At 35.3% G+C, this 25,372-nt stretch overlaps 1 protein-coding gene across 4 annotated transcripts in view; it reads left to right on the forward strand.

Moving 5' to 3' along the window:
• LOC140170381 (uncharacterized) overlaps nt 1-23,317 on the forward strand; it is a 105,422-nt gene extending 82,105 nt beyond the window's left edge. For 3 of the 4 annotated variants that reach the window (XM_072193757.1, XM_072193758.1, XM_072193756.1), the window contains 3 exons: nt 19,015-19,068; nt 19,560-19,757; nt 21,482-23,317. In XM_072193757.1, the coding sequence (XP_072049858.1) occupies nt 19,015-19,068; nt 19,560-19,757; nt 21,482-21,762 (533 nt within the window). In that variant the 3' untranslated portion in view covers nt 21,763-23,317. The remainder of the gene's footprint in view (nt 1-19,014; nt 19,069-19,559; nt 19,758-21,481) is intronic. The other variant, XM_072193759.1, reaches the window with a different exon arrangement.
• Nucleotides 23,318-25,372: the final 2,055 nt, after the last annotated feature.

Genomic DNA, 25,372 nt, shown 5'->3' on the forward strand with positions numbered 1-25,372 from the left:
TCATGTCAAACAACCGTGTCTTCTTGTACTGACTGAAAGTTGCAAAAAAGCCTGAACGATCGAGTTTCCTTCCCGATGGGTGGTTCAGACATTTCTTCCCCAATATTGTTTTTTCTTAAATGCATTAGAACGATTCAGACAAGCTGAGTGGACACTTTCAAGTGATCTCTGACATCCAGTAGTATTTTCGCTGTTTCCAGTTATCTTTATGAAAGACTTCAGGCCCTTTTTTGTAGCCTCTTTGCAGATAATGCAAATAATCGGTATGGGGTGTTAGTAATTGACATGGAAAATCAAATTTAGCGCTTTTCTCGAAAAATGATAATCTGTTTTTTTTTTTCAGAATTCTGTCATGCTGGTTGTTTTTTTTGTTTGTTTTTTTTGCATCATTTCCATTCTGAAAATGTATACTTTTATGTAATATCATCATTACCTGTAAAAATACAATTCAAAACAATGTCTAACATTTCCAACTTAGAGTGATAATGAATGCAATCTTAAATAGAACTATTTTATTTAAAAAATCCCCACCAAATTCTGAGTTTAAGCTATATTTTTTACAGTTATGATTTCTCTAATTTTTCCAAACACCATACAGAGATAGTTATATTGTTGTTTACTTGTTCATTCCCCGCTAGATAAACCAGATGGGCTTCTACCCAACTGTGACTACATGTACTGTGTCTTTGGGTACATTTGTGACGCGATCAAGCAAAATCAGTCGGAACTCGGAAATATTACATTTTCAGTTTCTTATACGATAGTAACAAGCATTTACAAAGCTGGATTTTGCAGAAAACCCCATTGAAATTTCACAGCCAATTCTAAAGATATGAGCAAGTAAAGAGTTTCCAAAACAATAGGAAACAAAAGGAAATATTTCTTTTGTTTGGCTATATCTCAAAATCAATATTTCCGAGTTCCGACTGATTTTGTTTGATCGCATCACATTTTATGTTCTCATTTTCTTAAAGTTATGAGCATCAAACGATGCGTTGTTTCTTGCTAGCAGATTCAATAATGAATCAAATTACGGGTTTGCTGCCATGATCATACTTCATAATTTATTTGCAACAAGATACATCGGTATTGAAAGAAACAAATCATAAAACATTTATACGTTGTTATAGAATAATACCCAACAATTACTCATATATTCTTACAACATCATCAAAAAACGTAACATTAATTATCCATTCAATATGCATTAAATAGAGTGAATTTGCGTTGCGGTTATAAATTAATCAATCTTGTGTTGCATCACGATACCTTTTATTCCTTCATACAGTGAGTTCTGAATGATTTAATTGATCCACTTTTCATACATAGGTAAACAAAACCTTTTATGTAACAAGTATTGATGTATTCATATGACTTCTAGGATAAGAAGACGTGATTTTTTCCGAGGGAAGTGAAATCCCATCCACCCTATAGTTGTAGGTTTTAAAGGGTCCTGAATATTTAACACACTTATTTTTCCCTGTAGGAATCAAGAGTTATCAGTTTACCGATTAGTTAAGGGAATAATATAAAAAAGTTAACTGTACTATGATTAGCTCGTAATCGGAGAGAATTAAACGGGTTTTGTTACTGCGCACGTCAATCCTAACTTACGCCCAGGTAAATCCACAAAGCGCACGTCAATCAAGCAATACACAAAGCGCGGTTTGCGTAAGTAAAACACCAAGCTGGTTGTACGCTATTCTATATCCATCCACGATGTTATAAATCGCAACGATTACGAGCTGATCAGAGTATAGTACCATTTTCATTTAGATACACTTTTGAAAATGAAATATGCATCAGGAAAAAGTATATTCAACTGAGGTACAAAAAAGCTATGCACTAACTTGCTCATTGCGTCACATGGCCAAAAGGCGCCATACCAATGTCGTTGGAGTTCACCTTCATGACTGACGCACGGCATTCGATTATGTACGAATTAATGAATAAAATACCGTCAAAATTGTTCTCAAATGTTCCTATAAATATCTAAAAAACGACCCAAGACACACTTTATAAACCATTTTACCATAATCCAGGCATGCAGCACTATACAGGCATATATTTGTAATACATTATAAAATAACAAACGCAGCAATGATCGGCTCCCGAGTTTTGTACGGGTAGACAGGGCAATTAGCAGCACTTTCCCTATTCATAGGGAACACACGCAAGCTCTATTACCCACGAGAACAGACATTTCCATTGCGTGGGCTTAAACTCTCACCGTCACGCACTAAAGTTGAGCACCTTACTGATTGAGTTAACTGGATCGCAACATACCACAATATTATTATAAAGGGTGTCCCAGAAAAAAAATACCTAGTGAATAAAAGTGAACGTAAGTCAAAAACTAGACATCAGATTCAAGAAAATTAAAATGTGGCGCAATATCTTATTTTGCATCACATACAAAAATTTATTTGATTCAGCTGAATGGTTGCGAAGAAATTAACAATTACATAATGCGCACATCAATGCAGTTCATTCCAAGTTTGATCAACAGGCGCTTTTTTCATACTCGCTCACCGCTTCCTACAGTTTGTGTATCTCATTAAATTTAGTCAACAATATCTTTTTTATAATCCGACGGTGTTATGTTATTCAAGCTTTCACTGAAGATGAATAACAGCTTGTCCGAGAAAACTCTGATATCTGCAAATGCAAGCTTTAATTCTTTATGTTGTACAAATATTTTATATTTTAACTTTCTAAAGAACATTTGAGCCAAGAGTGACAATGAACAAGTGCTTACAGTTTTACGTGTGATTTTTGAAACCATGCAACATTAATGTGAAGTTTTAAAAGATTTAAACTTTGTATTACAATTTCTTGAAAATATTCCAAAAACATTAATGTGTGTGAGCTTTTTAAAGCGAGATAGAATTCTTTAATTATGCAATAATTATTTATACAACATTTATAGCAACATTTACGAAAAAAGATATGTACACTCCTACATGCAAGCTTTCATTTTCAATATCATGCAGGTTGTCAAAAATGAACAAAACCTATAATTAAATGTTTTGCAAGAAACAGATTATTTAAAAAGAACGAAATGGATTTTACGGTACAAAATATGAAGCCCCTTGACAGTTAACCACTAATGTGCATTGTGTTGAATGATCTTTCTTTCAAACTTGGAATGAAATGAATTGATGCATGCGTTATGTAATCGCTCATTTCTTCGCAATCAGTCAACCGATTCTAGTAAAATTAGCATATAAGATGTAAAATAAAATGGGCTACATTTTTGGATTCTGATGTCTATTTCTCGACTTACGGCCAAATTTATTCGCCCGGTAATTTTTTTATGGGACATCCTGTATGCTGCAACATATATAGCAATAATTATAATAATACCCCTTTTAATTCGGCATGCGCGTATGCTTTAGAAGAGTGTGAATGTGTGTTTAAAAGTAAGGGGGAACAAAATCAACACCCAGCATTACACCTTCTTTCATTTCAAACACCATACAGCGATTTTATAGTTCTATTGCTGTTTGCTTGTGTTAATACCACCGCTAGCTAAACATGATGGGCTTCTACCCAACTGTGACTACTTTGTACGTCTATGCATATATTTTATTTTCCCATTTCCGCTAATATGTGAGCATCAAACAATGCGTTGTTTCTTGCTAGCAGATTCAATAATGAACCACATATCAAATTACAGGTTTGCTGTCATGATCATACTTCATAATTTATTTGCAACAAGATACATCGGTATTGAAAAAAAAAATCAAAAAACATTTACATGTTGTTTTGGAATAATACCCAACAATTACTCATATATTTTGACAATGTTTTCCAAAAACTTAACATAAATTATCCCTTCAACATATTATTACATAGAGTGAATTTGCGTTGCGGTTATAAATTAATCAATTTGTGCTGAATCACGATACCTTTCATTCCTTCATACAGTGAGTTTTGAATGATTTAATTGATCCACTTTTCATACATAGTTAAACAATACCTTCTATATAAGTATTGATGTAATCATTTGACTTCTAGGATAAGAAAACGTGATTTCTTCCGAGGGAAGTGAAATCCCACCAATCCTATAGTTGTAGGTTTTAAAGAGTCCTGAATATTTAACACACTTATTTTTCCCTGTGGGCAACAAGTGTTATCAGTTTACCGATTAGTTAAGGGAACATTATAAAAGTTAACTATACTATGATCAGCTCGTAATAGGCGAGAATCAAACGGTTTTTGTTACTGCGCACGTCAATAAAGTCTTAACTTACGCCTGCGTAAACTCACAAAAGCGCGCGTCAGTCAAGCAATACACAAAGCGTGGATTGCGTAAGTAGTACACCAAGCTGGTTGTACGCTATTCTATATCCATCCACGATGTTATAAATCGCAACGATTACGAGCTGATCAGAGTATAGTACCATTTTCATTTAGATACACTTTTGAAAATGAAATATGCATCAGTAAAAAGTATATCCAACTGAGGTACAAAAAAAGCTATGCACTAACTTGCTCATTGCATCACATGGCCAAAAGGCGCCATACCAATGTCGTTGGAGTTCACCTTCATGACTGACGCACGGCATTCGATTATGTACGAATTAATGAATATAATACCGTCAAAATTGTTCTCAAATGTTCCTATAAATATCTAAAAAACGACCCAAGACACACTTTATAAACCATTTTAGCATAATCCAGGGATGCAGCACTATACAGGCATAGATTTGTAATACGTTATAAAATAACAAACGCAGCAATGATCGGCTCCCGAGTTTTGTACGGGTAGACAGGGCAATTAGCAGCACTTTCCCTATTCATAGGGAACACACGCAAGCTCTTTTACCCACGAGAACAGACATTTCCATTGCGTGGGCTTTAACTCTCATCGTCACACACTAAAGTTGAGCACCTTACTGATTGAGTTAACTGGATTGCAACATACCACAATATCATTATACAGGGTGTCCCAGAAAAAATTACCGAGTGAATAAAAGTGAACGTAAGTCAACAACTAGACATCAAATTAAAAAAATAATAACATGTGGCGCATAGCCTATTTTATTGTGCATCACATACAAAACATGTATTTGATTCAGTTGAATGGTTGCGAAGAAATAACCATTTACATAATGCGCGCATCAATGTAGTTCATTCCAAGTTTGATCAACATGCGCTTTTTTCATACTCGCTCATTAAATTTAGTCAACATTATCTATTTTATAATCCGACGGTGTTATGTTATTCATGCTTTCACTGAAGATGAATAACAGCTTGTCCGAGCAAACTCTGATTTTGGCAATTGGAAGCTTTTTAAAGCTTTTTAAAGCTTCCAATTCTTTTTAAAGCTTCCAATTAAAATGCTTTAGGTTGTGCAAATATTTTATATTTTAACTTTCCAAAGAACATTTTCAGCCAAGAATGACAATGAACAAGTGCTTACAGCTTTAAGTTTTAACAAAAACAATGTTATCCAAAAACGTAACATAAATTATCCATTCAACATATTATTACATAGAGTGAATTTGCGTTGCGGTTATACATTAATCAATCTTGTGTTGAATCACAATACCTTTCATTCCTTCATATAGTAAGTTCTGAATGATTTAATTGATCCACTTTTCATACATAGTTAAACAATACCTTCTATGTAAGTATTGATGTAATCATTTGACTTCTAGGATAGGAAAACGTGATTTCTTCTGAGGGAAGTGAAATCCCACCAATCCTATAGTTGTAGGTTTTAAAGAGTCTTGAATATTTAGCACACTTATTTTTCCCTGTGGGCATCAAGTGTTATCAGTTTACCGATTAGTAAAGGGAACATTATAAAAGTTAACTATACTATGATCAGCTCGTAATAGGCAAGAATCAAACGGTTTTTGTTACTGCGCACGTCAATAAATTCCTAACTTACGCCTGCGTAAATTCACAAAGTGCGCGTCAGTCAAACAATACACAAAGCGCGGTTCGCGTAAGTGGTACGCCAAGCTGTTTGTACGCTATACTATATCAATCCACGATGTTATAAGTCCCGCCGATTACGAGCTGATCGGAGTATAGTACCATTTTTATTTAGATACACTTTTAAAAATGAAATCTGCATCAGGAAAAAGTGTATTCAACTGAGGTACAAATGAATTGTCAAGATAAAGGTGTACTTCCATGTTGATATTGCAGTATTATTTCACTTGTCATCATTAGCAGAGGAGTGACATTTTTATTGAAAGAATTAAACTAGGAAGGTTGGTGTTGGAAGTAATTTAAATGACGAAGAGACCAAGGATAGCAATCAAATTAGGACAACAAAATAAAAAAATAAAAAAACCCACACCATAGGACTGTACGGTAAAACATGTACCAGCAGGCTACTTTTTAGTCACCCCACCTTTGTAGGACTACACAACAAAAAAGCCCTCCACCATATGACTTTACGGTAAAATATTTAGAGGAGTAGGCCAATTAAACATTGAATCACCACTCATGACTTGAGGTCAAAACCATTATGTAAATAAGATAATGGCCACTAAAATGGGCTCACAGACATGAGTTCATTATTATGTAAATGAGATGTTCAATGTTTGCATGTGTTCTCAAAAAAGGGCATGTTGACATAAATTAATTGACTGTGAGGTTGACAAATAAATCCGGTGTGTGAATAGTTGATTCGGTGACCACCTATCAGTGGGCACGGTAAATTAATCTGTTTTCGCCCTTGTGGTACCTTGCGCCCAACGTTACGTAAAAACTGGCAATCATGCTTAACAAACAAAGAAATGAAAATAATCTGTTGCAACTTTCGGATTTGCATACAAGTAATTCTAGTTCTACAACAACAGGTTTTATTATTTCTTTTAATACAAACACGTTGCTGCCTAAAATGACTTTATAGCACTGATTTGATATCAAAATGAAGTAATAATTACAAATTTTCATGAACACTATCGCCTCTGTAATTTCCCGAGTATATAGACAGCACGAATATTTTCTGCAAGGCTGTGACCAATATGTATGTCAAAACCCAGTGCAAAGGGCGAGAAACGCAGAGCGTTCTCGCCCCAAAAGCTATGCACTTGCTCATTGCTCCACATGGCCTACAAGGCACCATACCCAGTTCCCCTTCATGGCTGACAGCACAATATCCGATTACGTACGAATTAATGAATATAATGCTGTCAAAATTGTTCTCAAATGTTCCTATAAATATCTTCAAAACGACCCAAGACACGCTTTTTAAACCATTTTAGCATAATCCAGGGATACAGCACTATACAGGCATAGATCTGTAATACGTTATTAAATAACAAGCGCAACACGGATCGGCTCCCCGAGTTTTGTACGGGTAGACAGGGGTTATTAGCAGCACTTTCCCTATTCATAGGGAACAAATGCAAGCTCTATTACCCACGAGAACATACATTTCCATTGCGTGGGCTTTAACTCTCACCGTCACGCATTTGAGTACAGCGCCTTACCGATTGAGTTAACTGGATTGCAACATACCGCAATATGTAGTAATACAGGGTGGTTCAAAATGAAGTAAACTAATGTTTGTTGCGTTTTTGTACAGAATCTAGAAGAAATCTGCTTTAAATACAAATGTTATTGAAAAGAGCAGATTCTGAACGTCTAAATTGAAAAAAAAAAAGAATTGCTGTATTTGCTCATTGCAAACCCGAGTTAGACCTAAAGATCGGTAGCTCAATAAGAAACCCCATTCGCAACATTTCCCAATATCAAGCAAGTTTCAGTCGGACCATCCGGAAGGCTATGAATTTTACGGGTTATAAGAGTTATCATAGTTATTCGATCAGGTATCCGCACAATGTGCAGCACCGTCGTAGATTTTGCATTTTAATATAGCGCCATACCAATCAATACACTACACGTCAGAGGATGATAAAAGCACTTCCCAACACGCCACTGTGTTGACTTGCGGTTAGCACAGCTGTGTGAGTGAACATGACACCACTGCATAGACATGCATGGTTAAATTTGAATTTGGACTGATATATTTACAATAAAAACACATTCAAAATGTCGGTCGATTTCACATTTCATGTTACCTACAGAAGGTGTGAATTATCATTTATGCATACATCACTTTTGTTCTGAAATCGACCAAGTAATAATGACACACACACAATTCTCAAACAACATCTTTTGCACAGAATTCAATGGGATTTGAAAAGTAAAGTGGCAGTTGAAACTCTAGTGATAACACTTTTGCAGTGCATGATGGGGCTTCCTTAAGGTTGGTCTGAACCCTGGAAATATGGAAACTTTCGGGCCTCAGAACTTCTAAATTGTTGGTCTAAAGTATATAAAAGTATACATATTTAGAATGGCAAAGATTTGATAAGTTCATCTGTGAGGTCAAATTTGGGCAAAAAAGGCCATTTTTGGATTCTGATGTCTATTTCTCGACTTACGGCCAAATTTATTCGCCCGGTAATTTTTTTTATGGGACACCCTGTATGCTGCAACATATATAGCAATAATTATAACAATACCTCATTTAATTCGGCATGCGAGTATGTTTTAGAAGAGTGTGAATTTGTGTTTAAAAGTAAGGAGAAACAAAATCAACACCCAAAATTACACCTTCCTTCATTCCAAAAACCATACAGCGATATTATAGTTATATTATTGTTTGCTTGTGTTAATACCACCGCTAGCTAAACATAGTGGGCTTCTACCCAACTGTGACTACTTTGTACGTCTATGCATATATTTTATTTTCCCATTTCCGCTAATATGTGAGCATCAAACAATGAGTTGTGTCTTGCTAGCAGATTCAATAATGAACCACATATCAAATTACAGGTTTGCTGTCATGATCATACTTCATAGTTTATTTGCAACAAGATACATCGCTATTGAAAAAAAGATATCATTAAAGCATTGACACGTTGTAATGGAATAATACCCAACAATTACTAAAACATTTGTTACACTATCAATATCATCAAATATCAATATCACCTTACCATAAATTATCCATTCAACATATCATTACATAAAGTAAAGTTGTGTTGAGTCTGTAAATTAATAAATTATATGTTGAATCACGATGGCTTTCATTCCTTCATGTATAGAGTTCTGAATGATTTAATTGATCCACTTTGTAAAGTTTCCATATATAGTTAAACAAAGCATATTTTGTATTAATGTAATCATGTGACTTGAAGGGTAAGATTTGAGAAGACGTGATTTTCTTCCGAGGGAAGTGAAATCCCATCCATTCTATAGTTGTCGGTTTCAAAGAGTCCTGAATATTTAACACACTTCCTGTAGGCATCAACATGATCAAGTGTTATCATTTTACCGATTAGTTAAGAGAACATTATAAAAAGTTAACTAATAACACTTTAATATAGATACACTTTTGATATCTGCATCATGAAAAAGTATATCGTCACCCTTCTACGATAATTGCCATTAAAGTATTTTTTTTTTGTAATTTTCATGACAAGTACGAAATATGGTTCAAGCATGCATCCGTTTAATCAACGTATTTGTGTTATTTCCTTTAAGGGTATACAAGGTATTGTTGATCGAAGCAGCCAAAAAAAATCATTATCTGAAGCAATATATTATTGAAAAATAGCACTTTGGTGTTTTGCAAAAGTTCATTCTACAAATCATATACTTTGAAAACTTGCTTAATTTATTGTTGCTAATGCGTTATGTACATTTTACAAAAGTGTTGTTGTTTCAGCCCTCTTTACAACATAACTCAAGAACCACAGGACCTACAAAAGTATATCTGTGATATTTGAATTCTTCTACATGCTCGCATTTAAATGCATGTTTGAACCATTTTTTTTTGTATCGTAGCAAGGTGGTGATATTCAACTGAGGTACAAAATAGCTTAGAACTTGTTCAGTGCTTCACATGGCCAACAGGGCCATATAATGGACAGCTTTTCAGCTATATACACTTTAAGTACGTAATTATTAAATTTATACAATTTACTTCGAGGACCGTTACATTTAAAAACAAATCAATAGTTATATCACACACAGCTGAAGAGCCATACGGCAACTAATAATGCTACAGCATTTCTTCTGCTACCTCATGACCTAATTATTATTACAGTTATCTTCATCACAAAATGGATGTTGCTATATCAACTCGTGATCTTTACGCTCAATATCGTATGTTTTGGTGTATTTGAACTGCGGAAAAGAAATTAATCATTATATATAGATCATGCGAGCACAAATTCACAATGATATATTGGTTTCATATTTCAAAATGAAGTCAGAATAAAAAGATTCCGTTTAAGGGTTCGTGTACGTGGGCTGTATAAAGAATCCCACTGTCAGCTTCGACGAATCTACAGTTAGTATCACCGATTATGTTTATGATTCGAGTCAATCAACACAGATCATGTAAGGCAGGATATTGTCATTCATATCTTGAATGTTCCGAACGGATCAGTGTTCCTCAGGCTGAGTTTCCATATGAGTATTCTATTCGAGGACGAACAAGTTAATTTCATGATACCGGCTCACATAAGAGGACACTATTCGAATAAAAGGCCGTATAACCTGCGTATAGTATAGTGGGAATCGTGCGCGTTCGATTTTAGTGCGGCGTATACCCTCCGAATTTTAAAACTAAACCATATGTGTTAATTTTGTTTAATAGATGCACATTATGACACTTCATTAAATAGAGTGAATTTGTTTGGCGTTTATAAATTAATTAGAGTTGCGTTAAATCACGTATACATTTCATTCTTTTATATAGTAAGTTCTGCAAGATTTAGATTATACACTTGGTAAATGTTTCATCCATAGTAAAACCTTCTATGTTGCCGGTAGTGTAGCAATCATATGACTTCTAGGGCACGATTTGAGAAGACATGACTTTTTGGAGGGAAATAAAATCCCATCCATCCAATAATTTTAGGTTTGACCAAATCAAGAATATTTCACACACATAATTTCCCTCAAAGTATCCATAAGACTTGGGTCCTGTTTATCAGGGACAGTCTGTGTAGCTCAGTGACAGGTCTGGGGTTCAAGTCCCCGCACAGGCAGGTATGCCCGGAGTTCTTACTCTGGTATATCTGCCTATGCATGTTATGATTTCATTTGTAAATTCATGTTTAAATGTGCTATACGTATTCTTCTTTCCCTTGTATATTGATATATTAAGAATAACGATTAAGCATCATTAATTTGATCATATTTCCATGTTCCAGTGTATGATGCGTAAGCCTCTTTATCTGATTGTAATATCATAAAAATGTCGGGTTATATAAAGGTCATGAAACCGTTTTAATCCTTATATATGAAAACACACTACAGAACTATTTTAAAATGTTTTAAAAATGTTATTGTAAATTTAATTTTTGCAAACATTTTTTGACAAATATTTTGTCAACACTTTAATAACATTATGTTATAATATTTGCAGGAAGTTATCAAACAATGTTTTTAAATGTTATGAAAACGTTTTATAGCCTTTATATAACTCGACAATTAAACATTTTCTGGTAACCTTTTCTAACCTTTGGCGAATGATGTCAAAAACGTTTTGTGTTTGCTGGGATGTCAAGATAGGGAATGCAGCCACTAAGAGCATCTTTTTGGTTTGATTTCTTTCGAGACTGAACAGTATGCTTCGGCTGTATTTATAAATACCTGTTTATAAATACGCACATGACCACCTCCATGCTGCCATAACAGCTTGTAGACAGTCTTGAAGTGAATTTCTACACAGCGGGTAGTCTTCCTATATATTTGAATACAAAGGCGGAACAACATGATACAACTGTATGTGCAGCAAAATTGTATATTTTGTTCAACTTTATGATTATATTGTAAACGTTTCCGTCGTTGAATATTTTTTACGTCGTCAAATACTTTCACAATGTTGTTTTTGATAACATATTACAAATTCACAACCTCCCCCTCCCCCATGTGTAATAATTATGCTATTCAATTAATTCTTAAATTTGATGGTTACTATCACTTTCTGTATAGTGGTCAATGTATGAGGATTTGGTCACGCTTGCTGGTCTTGGTATGTCATGCTACTTGGTATGTCAGTATACTACTGAAATACTAATTCTCACTCGTCCGGAAATCAACATGACCATGCAATCCATTTATGTTCGTGTTGCTAACACTGTTTAGGTTCAAAGATAGAATTTGTCTTTATTTTAAACATGTCACGTTTTTTATTATCGCCCCATCATGCTTACTAGTTAAAGAAAATGACCGTACGGGTGTGAAGTTGTGTACTAATGAAATTTATTGACTTTCAGTAACAACCAGGTTGTGTAGATTACGAATCCCCCGGGTGCAAAACACGTACACTTGGGTAAATTGAGTTATTAAAGGAATGTGACCTGATATATTTGGAAAATCAAATTCTCTAAAACTTATGTGTAACATAAAACGTTGTCCCTTTCAGGCAAATGCAAAAAGATCATGTAAATGTTCCTTGTAAATGCGACTAATTCTTTATGGAATTACTGACATTTAATACAGCGTACAACTGGTAGTCTACAGTGTTTGTTTTTAAATTAATGATAATCATCATGATCATGTAATCTACAGTGTTTTTATTAATGATAATCATCATGATCATGTAATAAATTGATATCAAATGAAAGATCCTATTTTTCTCATTAACATACTAAAATTAGGAGTTCCGAATCCGTGTATTTCCGAAGATATCATCAAAAAACTGCACAATTAGTCAAAAACGTGGTATACCACAGTTGAGACTAATTCGACAGTTTGTTTGACGATTTCTTCGGGAAAAATACCAATTTGGAACGCCTAATTTCAATATGTTATGAGAAAAATAGGAGCTTTCACCTGATACCAAAATATGCATTAGGGTAAAGTTGGGGATAAGGCTGTCAATCAGGTTAAGGTTCATATAAGGGATTTTAACTGTTTAGATCATTTTCGCTCCAAATGTAATTTTACACTATTTGGGTTATTTTGTCTTGTATAGGGGTAACGTTTTTAAAATGCTCCTAATGCAATTTAAATATATAGTTTCAAATTATCCGTCTTGACAAAGAAAACACAAAACATGTATAGTATACAGCCTGTCTCAAAAAAAAATTGTGCAAGTGAAAAGCGCCCTCTGTGGCAATTAGAGAATTTCTGACATAATGCTTACATCAACGTCTCGGGCGCAGTCTTAGCTCTCAAATGCCGTTTGTTCTGTTCAATTTTCTTGTCCCAATTTCGAGATATGTTTATTTAACAACGAAAGGGTAAAATCACAATTGTGCCACTTTTACTAGGGAAGAGAGCTGTATATGTAAATCAATGATAGCTGATGTTAATGCGTCTATTGCACTCCTCCTTTCGGGCGCATGCATTAGACGCATCAACATCAGCACGCGTGCATTATTTTGTCTAATATATCTCCCAAGTAATACGCGTTCATTAACCTATAACATGTGTGCGCAATATTTGTTTGTCTTTTAACATGTCTTAAGTGACTAAGAGAACAGCATTTACCATGATAAAATCATGATAAAATCATTGATATGCACATGTATTTAATTTTTAAAGCAGAATGTGAAATATTTATTTATCTTTTAATCTCTTTTAAGTGGAAAAGGAGAATCATCATTCCTGCATCATGATAAAACATTTTGTATTGTGCTATTGATGCATTCTTTTGATTTCACGAAGGAACTCTTGATAACCTTGATGCTATCACTGTTACATGTAAAGCCTTCTTCCCTAGTAAAAGTGGCACAATTTTGATTTTACCCTTTCGTCTTTAACTAAACATATCTCGAGATTAAAACATGCAATTGAACAGAGCAAACGGCATTTCAGAGATAAGACTACGGCCTTGACGTTGATGTAAGCATTATGTCACAACGGTATTTTCTAATTGCCAGAGAGGGCGCTTTTCACTTGCACAATTTTTTTTGAGACAGGCTGTATATCTCTCTCCGCTGAACTTTTCTCCCAAATTTACGGTATCATTCACTTGGTCCCTATGTTTTCTAACTAAAACATTCAAACTTACACAAGTCATATTGATTAGTTAACTATGAACCCAACTTTTCCTAAAGCACTTTCCTTTAAACTTAAATAAATTAATAACTTAAATAAACTTAGATAAATTAATGTAAACTATATACAGTAAGCAAAAGAATTAAGGTAGCAGTTGTGTTCACCCATGTATGTCCTAAATATAGACAAATGTGTCAAAATTAAAACAAGCAGCCGATGCCTGTACTCTTTAGCGCTGATTTAAGACCTTATTTGTTGAAATTGGTTGAGAATTAAAGAAACGGTGATCCAAAACCTAATGAAGATATGAAATAAAATGTTGCACTTCTGTGTTTTAATCAATGAAAGCGCGGCGATAGATCTCTTGTTCGCGAACGCTTTGTGTACAAATCAATAGGGCATACAATGTGGCTAACTGCAACTTTTAAATTTTAATCTTCCTTGGGTTTTTGATCGTCGTGTCTTTATTGCTTGAACAATTTCAACAAATGAGAAAAATTCGAGCTAAATGGTGCAGCTATTGGCTGTTGGTTCCAATAATGACATATCTGCCTTTGTTTAGGATATACAGGGCTGAACGTAACTGGTACCTTAATTATTTGGCTTACTGTATAACACTGATCTCTCTGCTTCCAAGTTTCAGGACACAGATTAATCAGTATCAGTCTGCAGGTAGCAGGCCTTAAGTCCCATGTTGTTAAGCACATTTTAATTGGATTACGTAACTGACCTGATCCTGTGACTGCACTGACGCTGACTCAGTGCAGTAAACTACACATTTTGGGAACTAAATTAAGTTAAAAAACAATCTAAACAAAGTGGCACCCTTGTTGACTGCATACCAAACAGTCACCATAGGCCATTTAATAAAAGGCACTAAATTTAATGCCCACGTGACCCGTGGGCACAACCATACCATGACCACCAAGTGATCAGTTAGATGTGCTACAATGCTAAGAGATTGCTGAAAATGTATAAGGCAACTTAATTACACATTGGGGATTCTACTTTTTAGTATGTTTTCAAAAACTAAATATTGGAAGTTTTTACCGACGGAAAAAAGGTATCGACGGAAACTCCTACAATAAAACTACAAAGTTGCAAAAAAGTGACAAATTTGCTAGAAAATTTGGACATACATCCCGCGCTTCGAATTGAAATACACAGGAAGACCACCCGCTGTGCCAAAGTTCACTTTTCCAGACATCCTGTCTAGAAGCTGTAATGTTAGCGCCCATCTGGCAAGTGGGCATTAAATTAAGTGCCTTTATTTAAATACCCTAAGACGACTGCCAAATATGGCCTGAACCCTTTTAAAGAGTTATATCAGGTTTGTGAGTAACCGGAGTATGGCGAAAGCTAGCTAAGCAAACCACCTGTTAGATTTTAATTTTCATAATTTTCTTTAAAAGTCGGCCACTGTGTGGGGCCAATATTACAGGATATTAACCAAATCTGATCAAATTGGAGGAATTTGTTAAGTAAGATATGTGACGTGTCATGCCAAAAACAGACACTTTTGGGCAGGTTATCAATTTAAAGTTTTTACATATCTTACATAAAGAGATATTTTGCTCCACAACGCCGTTTTCCCCAATGAAATCGGACATTCCTAAGCGAAGATATTGAATTCGTAAGTTATGGTATTATAAAATTGGAAATTCAGATATCGGTTTAAAAAAAATATTATTGACAATGTTAAGGGATCTAGAATGAGCGTTTATGGCGTTTCGACAGTATTTTTTGTGGGACATGAGAGCACCTCAGACGTATCGAATTGCATTCTGAATACGAAGCACGTCTTTCTGATATCAAATAATTTTCATTTTTGAAATTCACGATATAATACAAATTTTATGACAAATTATTAAAATTTGATATTTTTCAAATTTTTGATATATAACAGTCCTCGAAATAAATTTTATAAATCTAATGATATATTCTTAAGGCTACATGCTCTTTTTGGTTGAAAGTTTTGGCGGGAAATAATCCCGCACAAATATTAAAGTAATCTTTTCCCACAACTAAATATCATAGTCAGGAAATTAATGATGCATCTGGTAGCTTAGATCATAACTTTCATATACTTTAGTTGCAATTATCCCAGAAAATTCTTGATTTGTTTTTACAGAGTCTTGAATTGACGAGGTTTATGATCAAAAAACGTCACTCGGTGTATTTTGAAATTCGAGGCAATAACTCTTCTCAAATTAGCCCCAAATCATAATTTATTATATACACGTGTAGCAAACACCAATGGGAATAATTGGACGTTGTTTGCGGAGCCTACATTTGATTTGATTTTATTTCACAATATTTCTAGTGTGAGAATTTTGACCTGTCAATCCCTTTTCGGATTTCGCATCCGAATTCATTAAAATGTGATATTTTGAATTAATAATGAGTACGCTTACCTTTCTGCAACACTTCCCGGTACCATTGCGCATCTGGTGACAGCCAATATTTTGGCTGAAAACAGTCCCTTCCTATCATTTTTGAACAAAATATGCCTCGAAATTACGTACATGACACGTATATATTGGCACAGCGAGGAAATGACGAGAGCCATTTACGGTGGGGTAGGCTATTGGAAGCTATTATGGTACCAGGCATGTCAAGCAGATGCATACATAAGGGCGGTATATTCAAATGCTATTGTCTGGATCATTGAGTATCGATCGTGCAAGTAGGCTTATACACGTAGAGGTGTGTTGTCGCTCCCCTGGTTTTGACATAAATTACAAGGACGTCTTGAATGACCCAGCGTTTTTATTATTTATTAGAAAATTAATCGTCGTTTATTACGAGTCCTAAGAGTCATACCAGTTCAATTCATCAAAATTAATTTGTATTAAATGAAAAACAAACAGACAAGTAGAGTCCAATGTCTTACTATGACTATATTACTACCAAAATCTGCTTTTCAATACACTAGAAACGTGTTGATATGTATATCTTTGAAAATCGTCAGACATTAACCACAGGTACCGCCGTGGCACAGTGGCATCGTTCACTGTTCAGCATAGTGTATCGGCATTGGTTCGAACCCTGCTGTAAATTTTAGTATGTTTTATTCTTTTTACTAATACGCTGTGCCGTTTTTCAAACACGCTCCTGAATGAAATTCATGGGCAAGTACCCTTAAAGTGTATGTAGCTGGGAGGAAAAGCCGACGATCAATTGAAAATTTTGATCTTTTATATTGAAGATATGGATTTTTTTCCCAAAAAGACCTATTTTTTTGTGTTTTGAGAAAAAAAATCATATCTTCAATACAAAAGGTCAAAATTTTCAATTGATCGTCGGCTTTTCATCCCACCTACATACACTTTAAGTATAAATCATCAGATTTATTAAGTTTACTTCAAGTACTGTTAAATATCAAAATATCAATTTTTAATGATTTGCCATAAAATGTGTATTACATTGCGAATTTCAAAAAATCAAAATTATTTGATATCAGAAGGACATTCTTCGTATTCAGAATGCAATTCGATATGTCTGATGTGCTCTAATGTCCCACAATAAATACTGTCCAAACGTTCATACCCCTTCCCTTAAGAGTAGGAATTATCTTGAAAAATGTCTAAAAAAATACCAGATTCCAGTCTGAAACTATCAGACAATATTTTAAACATTAATAACATCACAAATTCGCAACAAACCCAAATTGTGAAAAAATCCCCCCGGACTGATTTTTGGCTATTTCTCCATTTACGATCCTGCCCAAAAATGTCTGCCTTTGACATGACACGTCACATATGACAAGAAGACGATATTGACATTAGATGGTGTTTACATCGTGTAACGATCATTCTTGCTGCTTGCAATTTAAATAATAACGTTCTTCATAGCATGAAATGGCCCTAGAAAGTTGCAGACTATGATGTGTGCAAATGTTTAATTCTTTGCAGGATATTAGAGCTGAACACCTGTTTCGGTCCTTGTTTAGGTGATGTTCCTCCATGTCATCATGCAGGATTAAAGTAGTAATGAACGTGATAATGAAACATTTCATAGATATCAGTACATAAGTCTATTCGTCCTTTGGACATCCGAAAAAAATGTTCCAAATCCCCTTTCCTTAAAAGAGGCATTAATTTTGTGCTTCGAACATATTTCACGGTACTTTTGTCACATAATCTCAAAACAAAGACATGTTATTGGTTTAGATCTTACACATGAATTGTACATTCTCTGAGACACTTTAATCGTCGACGACAATGGCTTTTAATAGAATGCCAGAGCAGAACGTGACTTATGTAACTTTAGCATACAATACAGCACAGCTGGGGGCTGAGTGTTTCCTGGCATATTTCTGTCCCACTTGCACTAATGCAAGGATTTCAAAGATATTCAATGTCTTCTCGCTGGGATCTATATTGTTGAACCTAAAGGGGACATTTTGTAATTCGTGAGCAACACCTTTTTCCACTCATAAATGTACAGTAATGCATAAGATGTTTGACACCAGGATTTTGCAGGCATTTACCAGTATATCAGTTAGCCCTATAACTACGAAGGGGGTACCATCCCCGCAAAGTGTTTTATCCGTCATACAAAAAACCACACGTTTACGCCCAAACGCCCCAAGCTAATGTTAGATACATCCTTTGCGCTCAGTTTGGTGATAACATTTTTACCTAAGCACCTTACTCAGGGGTAGGACTGACAATCAAAGATTACCATGGGGGGGGGGGGTGGAGGCCCCAACGATTTTTATTTAGCTCTTGTGAAATTATTTTATTAATTTGGCTGCAAGTGAAAGGTTTCTTTTAATATGTCTACACAAGACGTACATTTATAATTGCACCTGATAATCGAATTAAAACGAAAAAAAGGAAAAAAATAACGTCTCGTCGTTGGATAAATTATGCTCAACGCTGCGGGGTTTGAACTAAGGACCACTAGTACTTCACAATGCCTCATTGTGGCTTTGTATAGTTACAAATAAATGCAATGTAATATCACTGAGAAATTACCGTAATATCTGTGTTTTTGTCTGTTTTATTACAGAGGTTGATGTCCTCGGTTTCAGCGTTATCGTGATGTTGATCAGTACTCGAAGAGGTAAAGTTTAGAGAGTGAACAGAAATAACTGCCCGGCGTTATTAAAATTATCCTATGCACCGGGTAATATAGATTATGCATGTTAGTAGCCCGCACAACCTAGAAATGCTGGGCAATATTTTCCACATTTCTATTTTATGTGTTAGAAACAATGTCGATAATTGCTTTGTACTAAATTCGGGAGATAGATGACGCCGTCGTTTTTGAACACTGCATTTGCATCAGTCTACTGCATGCGGTACGTTGGCTAGAATAATGCCTTCCATTAAACTGTTCAGTGTATTAATGGTTTGCTGCTGACATGTCTCCATAGATGGCGCTAGTCCAGATAACCATTATAGCAGTTAGTAGAATTACATATTTAGAACATTTTGTCTGCAAAGTGTCACCATGCTACTGATATTTATAAGTACCATTGGTAAGCTAAGATATCTTATATTTTAATGTTACTTCATATTAATTGAATTATTGAAAATGATGTTTATTTATAGGTGGCGCTCTTGAATGTGTTCGGTGCTCCGATGCTGCTGATAGTGCAATACCAAAAGACTCCAAGCATAAAGAAGTTAGTTGCGCTAACATGCCTTTCATTACTTGCACACCACCAACTTCAAAATCAGGAAGTTTCAGAATGGATTGGACGGTGTTATGTTCCAAAGTAGATGGCTTATTAACAATGAGTCACCCACGTAAGATGAAGTCATTGTGTGTACACTCTAAATTACAAGGATTTAAAAATAAATCCTTAAGACTGTAGTTAGGGACCAATCAATTTTAGATTTAAAATTAATCTTATAGATTTGAATTTTAAATCTTAAAGATTTAATTTTAAATCTTAAAGATTTAATTTTAAATCTTAAAGATTTAATTATAAATCTAACACTTGATTGGTCCCTAATCACATTCCCTTGGGATTTATTTTAAATCCTTGAAATTTAGAGTGTAGTCTGATTAATGTTCTCCTAACAGTTGCATAATAGTGTAAACCATTGCATAAATGAATGAATAAAAATGTGAATAAATATTTAATCGGAGGAAAATTTCCCCGGGGCTACTTATTATTAAACAATCATTCGTTACCCATCGCATTTCCAACATAAAAAGTAGGTGGGGTGAGTTGGCAGTTGGCGCGCCAAAGAAGCATTTACACATGAATTGCATTGAAATAATTATTCTCATACCTCCAGTTTCCGAGGTCTATTTACTTTGTACTTCTAAGTTGACGGACTATCTACCTCCAGTCAGCGGCACAAGCTATGAAGTTTAGCGTGTTTTACGTTCGCTTTGCGTTACTTGGTGTGTGTACATACTTTTGCGCGCGCGAATAAAGTGGCGCATATATACACGCAAGAAACAACGCTAAGTCAACGCAGCACTTGCTGAACTTCAAAGCTAGTGCCGCACAGTGTCATCGCCCCGATATCTTCATGGCAGAAATCGCCATGGTAGATTGAATCCACCGCCACACATAGCCATTATACATATCGACCTGTTAAATATAATAGGCCGAAGGACATCTGACTAAGGCTACTGACAATAGCCCCGATTAGCTCGGTGACTCACCTCGCTGTGTGTCAGTCAAGCATGGTATGCCATAGGTCATATTCTTTTAGACAACCTTCACGATTGGCCTATACATTGCGCTATATAATTCGGCACATATAAATCAGAATTATTGCGGAATTATTGTCAGTTTTTCACTCAAGACGCAAGCTACTGTCTCAAAGCGCAAGCTAACGACTATCATATCTGTTCAAAATATATATTCATGTGCAAGGAACCACATCTGGTTTCTTTATACGAAATCATTTACGGGAGATATTCATCATTTTCTAACCCGGTATCCGAAGATTTTCGTCTGATATCAAAATCGTGCATAGAAATTTACGTGTATCGATCCCGTGTATTCATTTTAGTGTCTCTGCTGCACCAAATAATTATTAGCCAGGCGATGTCGGTGTGTGCCGCTGACTGGAGGTAGATATATACAGGTTGTAACAAAAACTTTTGTAACATGTCACTTTTTGATTGAATTTAATTTTACTTGGTCGTCAAGATAATTTCTTAAGATACTACATAAGCGCCTATACAGCGTACGTTGTGTGTCGTTAGCATTTTATAGTTATTAGGATACGGGTGTGGTTGAACTGCGGAGACGTCCAGACGACGTCGCAGGTTCATTCTACCGTTTCCAATGTAGTGTTATTGGATAAAGTAACCACATTCACACACCTCGTAGGTCAACCCACACTCCAAAACATGCACATGAACAGAAACTGAAAGACGTTCTCTAATACCATTTATATTGCTTAGCAGTAATATAATTATACAAACCCAAAACAAACAAATGCACAAATGCACAAATATTTAAAGAAATATTGTCAGTAACCATCTCATCTCTTCTTATTTCAAGATACAGATGTCAGTGAAACGCGGATTCTTAAGAAGAGATTATGCCTGCGAATGTTCGACAAAAACCCGATTCAAGATGGCGACAGTCATACATGTTACCGTGACGTGGCCGCATTAAACTATCTTAATCCCTTCAAAGAGGAATATCCAATAGGATCAAAGTTTGAGTACAATGGAACAGTGTGTTTTTGTAATAAGGATAACTGCAATGGCGGATCTTCACTTAGGTGTACAAACTGGATATTTGTGTTTGTGATATCAACTTTGCTGCTCTTTCTATAGTACAGGAGAATTCACCAAATTTAGACGTTATCTTACAAATGTCACCAATGACTCTTAACAATTTTGTATAATGTGTGGATCCCATTGATCCCGTTCATATAGCAATTGAGAATGATGTGATCATGGCTATGTTTGATATCGCAATGTTTTATGTCATATTTTCATCAAGTTTGCAACGGATGAGTCACTGCATCATGTGTCACCAGTGTTTTAACATATTGAAGTAACACATATATATTGGTATACATAGGTCACTGATTGACAGAAATCAACGGTCGATGCTATTGTTTTTGACCTAGTATCGGCATTTTTTTTAACTGGGCCACGACTAGCAGTTGTCTAAATCAATAGAGGTTATCCACTCATGTGTGACTTCGAACAAAAGGCGCTGGTTCCCGTAGTATTCCTCATTCAAAACAATTCAATGCACGACCTTGGAGTTACCTGCATGATTTTGGCGGGCTATTTTGAAACAGTCATGGTTGCACATGTAGGTACTTCTTTTACAAGTCCACAAGTATAGCAGTCGCTGATAGGATATGTAACTTATAGAACACGGATAATAACCTCTATTGGTGTGATTTGATTGCAAATACACACGTAAAGTCTGTGGGGAACAACGCAGCTGTGCAACGCATGAGACGATGTGCTGTTCGTTTGCAAAACTGGTACTGAGCGATCTTTCATCAGACTTGTCATTTTTTAATATGTTGTAAACCTGTGGTATTGTTTATTTATAACTACCGAGTATCATTTTTGATTAATGTAAACAAGCGTTTTATTTTTATTTGGATCGTATTTATACAACATACAATGTCTACATTAAGTTGTAATTTCATGCTGGACATGGACGTATTTAGCACCAGTGATTCATTTGCTTGACAACTGGTTATAATTGAAGACCGAATTAAAAAAGACTAGTATGCGTATGACATCCTGTCACCCAGACCAAAAATGCTGTACTGTGCAGGTCAGCAACCAATCACGTCGCACCTTCGCCCTGACATCACACACCAAACTAGTATTTTTAATTTGGTCTTCAACTATAATTTAATTGAGACGTGTCAAAGACAATATTGCGTCACAAAACAAAAACAAAGATCAACTTTTGAATGTGATTGTTTTTATACTGTCAAATTGAGTGTGCTTTTGTAAAAAAATGAGTACCCCCATAAACATATCAAGTTAAAATGAACTTGCTTGTGTGCACCTATAATGTTGGTAAATAGTATAGTATACTCCTATATGAACTCAGCCTGGTCGAATGAGCGTATTTCGTATTGCGAATAGCGAATACCGTATACCGTATACTTCTATGTGATCACAGCCTTAGAAAAGTGTCTAAAATCGATCACGGTGCTCTAGTGAAATTGATTTCAGTTTACATGCACTGCAATCGTGCAAATCATGTTAAAGTTGCTATATTTAGCAGATGAATAGTACTTATAGTGCTAATTAATCTAGGTTATGGAGGCAGTTGAACAGTACCCTCGTTCTAGTAGAAAAAGGTCAATGAATTTACAATGAATTCTGAACAGAGGGTCAAGTTCAAAAATACTCAGACCGTTGCAAAACTCACACCATCGTAATGCACTGGTAATAAGGATTCAGAAAAAGTATACTTTGACTTATCTACGACGTACGGCTATGGAATTATTGGCAAAAGAATAATATTTTGTCGGACATTTTATAAATGAATTTAGAAGAGCAGCAACGATACCACTTGCATTACTTTCCAGATGTTAAATCTACACCATATGCAAAATTTGAGGAGAAATGAATGGGGCGTTTTTATTATAGGGCCATCTTTCTATAACTGGTCTTTACATGTAGACCTATGGAGAAAGTGCCCGTTTAGTAACAAAAATGTGATTTTAAAAAAATGACACATGCTAATTATCTAACATTTTCAGAGTATGTAATATGGACATGTAGAAATATAATCAAGTAGTTGCCCTATCTGCTCTTCTCCGAAAAAATAAAAAGATATATACCTCTAGGTTGTTAATCCGTGAGGAAATCCACGATTTTACGGTAAATGCAATTGCGCATACGCGTAAGCGCGTACAATTCGTCATCCCTGGAACCTGTGTGCGTATACACGCTTAGAAGTTGAATTAAGTACTTTAGAGTTCATCGTGTTCTGCGTTAACTTAGCTTACTTGGTGCGTGTACCTACTTTTACGCGCGCGATCAACGTGCCGCATATGTACACGCAAGAAACTACGCTAATCCAACGCAGCACACGCGGAACTTCAAAGCTAGTGCCGTGACTCGAGGTAGATATATAGACTATAGGTGATATGTCTATATAACTGATATTCCTAATGAAACAGACCTGCGCCCGGTGCGTGTGCGTGGTTTACTTCGCATGGACAGCTGAAGCTGCCCTCATGATGTAAGCCACGCAGTTGCCGAACGCAGACGCATTGTTAAACGGTGATTCACAATGGGGAACTGTATAAGCGTCTGCAAACAGTCAAATAACCATCGCCATTTTCTATGTAATTCCCGTCATTGGATATTTTACTACATTTTTTGGAACACGGCAGAGTGCCGAATACGCAAAATTGCACAATACTATAGATCAACCTGATTTGTACAGCTAAGTATACGATTCGTCTCTCTGCCGAATTCGCACTTACGCGATTAGTCCAAATCAAAAGTTCAATAACTACGTCGGGGAGTAAGATTTAATATTCATTGTTGGTGGAAATAAAAGATAACCTGAAACATAATTATAAGCATACAAAAACCAAATTTGCTCAAAATTCTCGATTCGTCACTTTGCCGAATTCATAACGAATTATATGAAGTGCAAACTTTATTTACAGGATGGGTTTCTTGCTCAGCGACGAATAGTATGTCCACAATATTGATAAATGTTATTCATTATATATGTTTCGTTACATTTAGATGGCTGGTCCAATGAAATGTCAATAATTGTTTCATTTATTTAATTTATTTCATTTACTATACACGTTTTTACCACTGGACATGTACGAAGAAGTTCAAACTAGATAGCACCCCCAGTGTTAGCATTCGATTATTACCAATTCTACGCTGACGTACCAAATAGCGGCAGTGGTATAAACATGGGGTTGGGGTGGGAGTTGGGTGGTATGTGGGGGGGGGGGGTATGCCCCCGCTTATCATGAACCTAAACTCAACTTGTAGAAGAATAAAAAAATACCCCACTTATCTATGTTTTTTAATTGAATTTTTTTTTAACACACAAAATGCATCTTTGTGAACTTTAAAGTTAAATGTCTCAAAATGACAATTTGTGAGGTTCCAAGCAGTGTATAACACAGGGGATGAATTAACTTCAGAACTGTATCAGCAAACACAAACATTTTCTTAAAACGTTTATTACAAACTTTTTAATAACATTTAAATGTCGGGTATATATTAGGCCCTGAATACGTTTTTAAAAGGTTATTGCAAAATAGTTTGGACAAACAGTTTTACAAAATATTTTGTTTTGTTAACAGTTATAACATTATGTTATACTGCTTTGCATCACGTTTTCAAAAATATTTTTGAATGTCGTTAATACGTGTTTATACCCTTTGTATAACCCAAACAGCGGCAGTGGTATAGACATGGG

Source organism: Amphiura filiformis, chromosome 14 (genome assembly GCF_039555335.1).
Source record: "Amphiura filiformis chromosome 14, Afil_fr2py, whole genome shotgun sequence".
NCBI lineage: Eukaryota > Metazoa > Echinodermata > Ophiuroidea > Amphilepidida > Amphiuridae > Amphiura > Amphiura filiformis.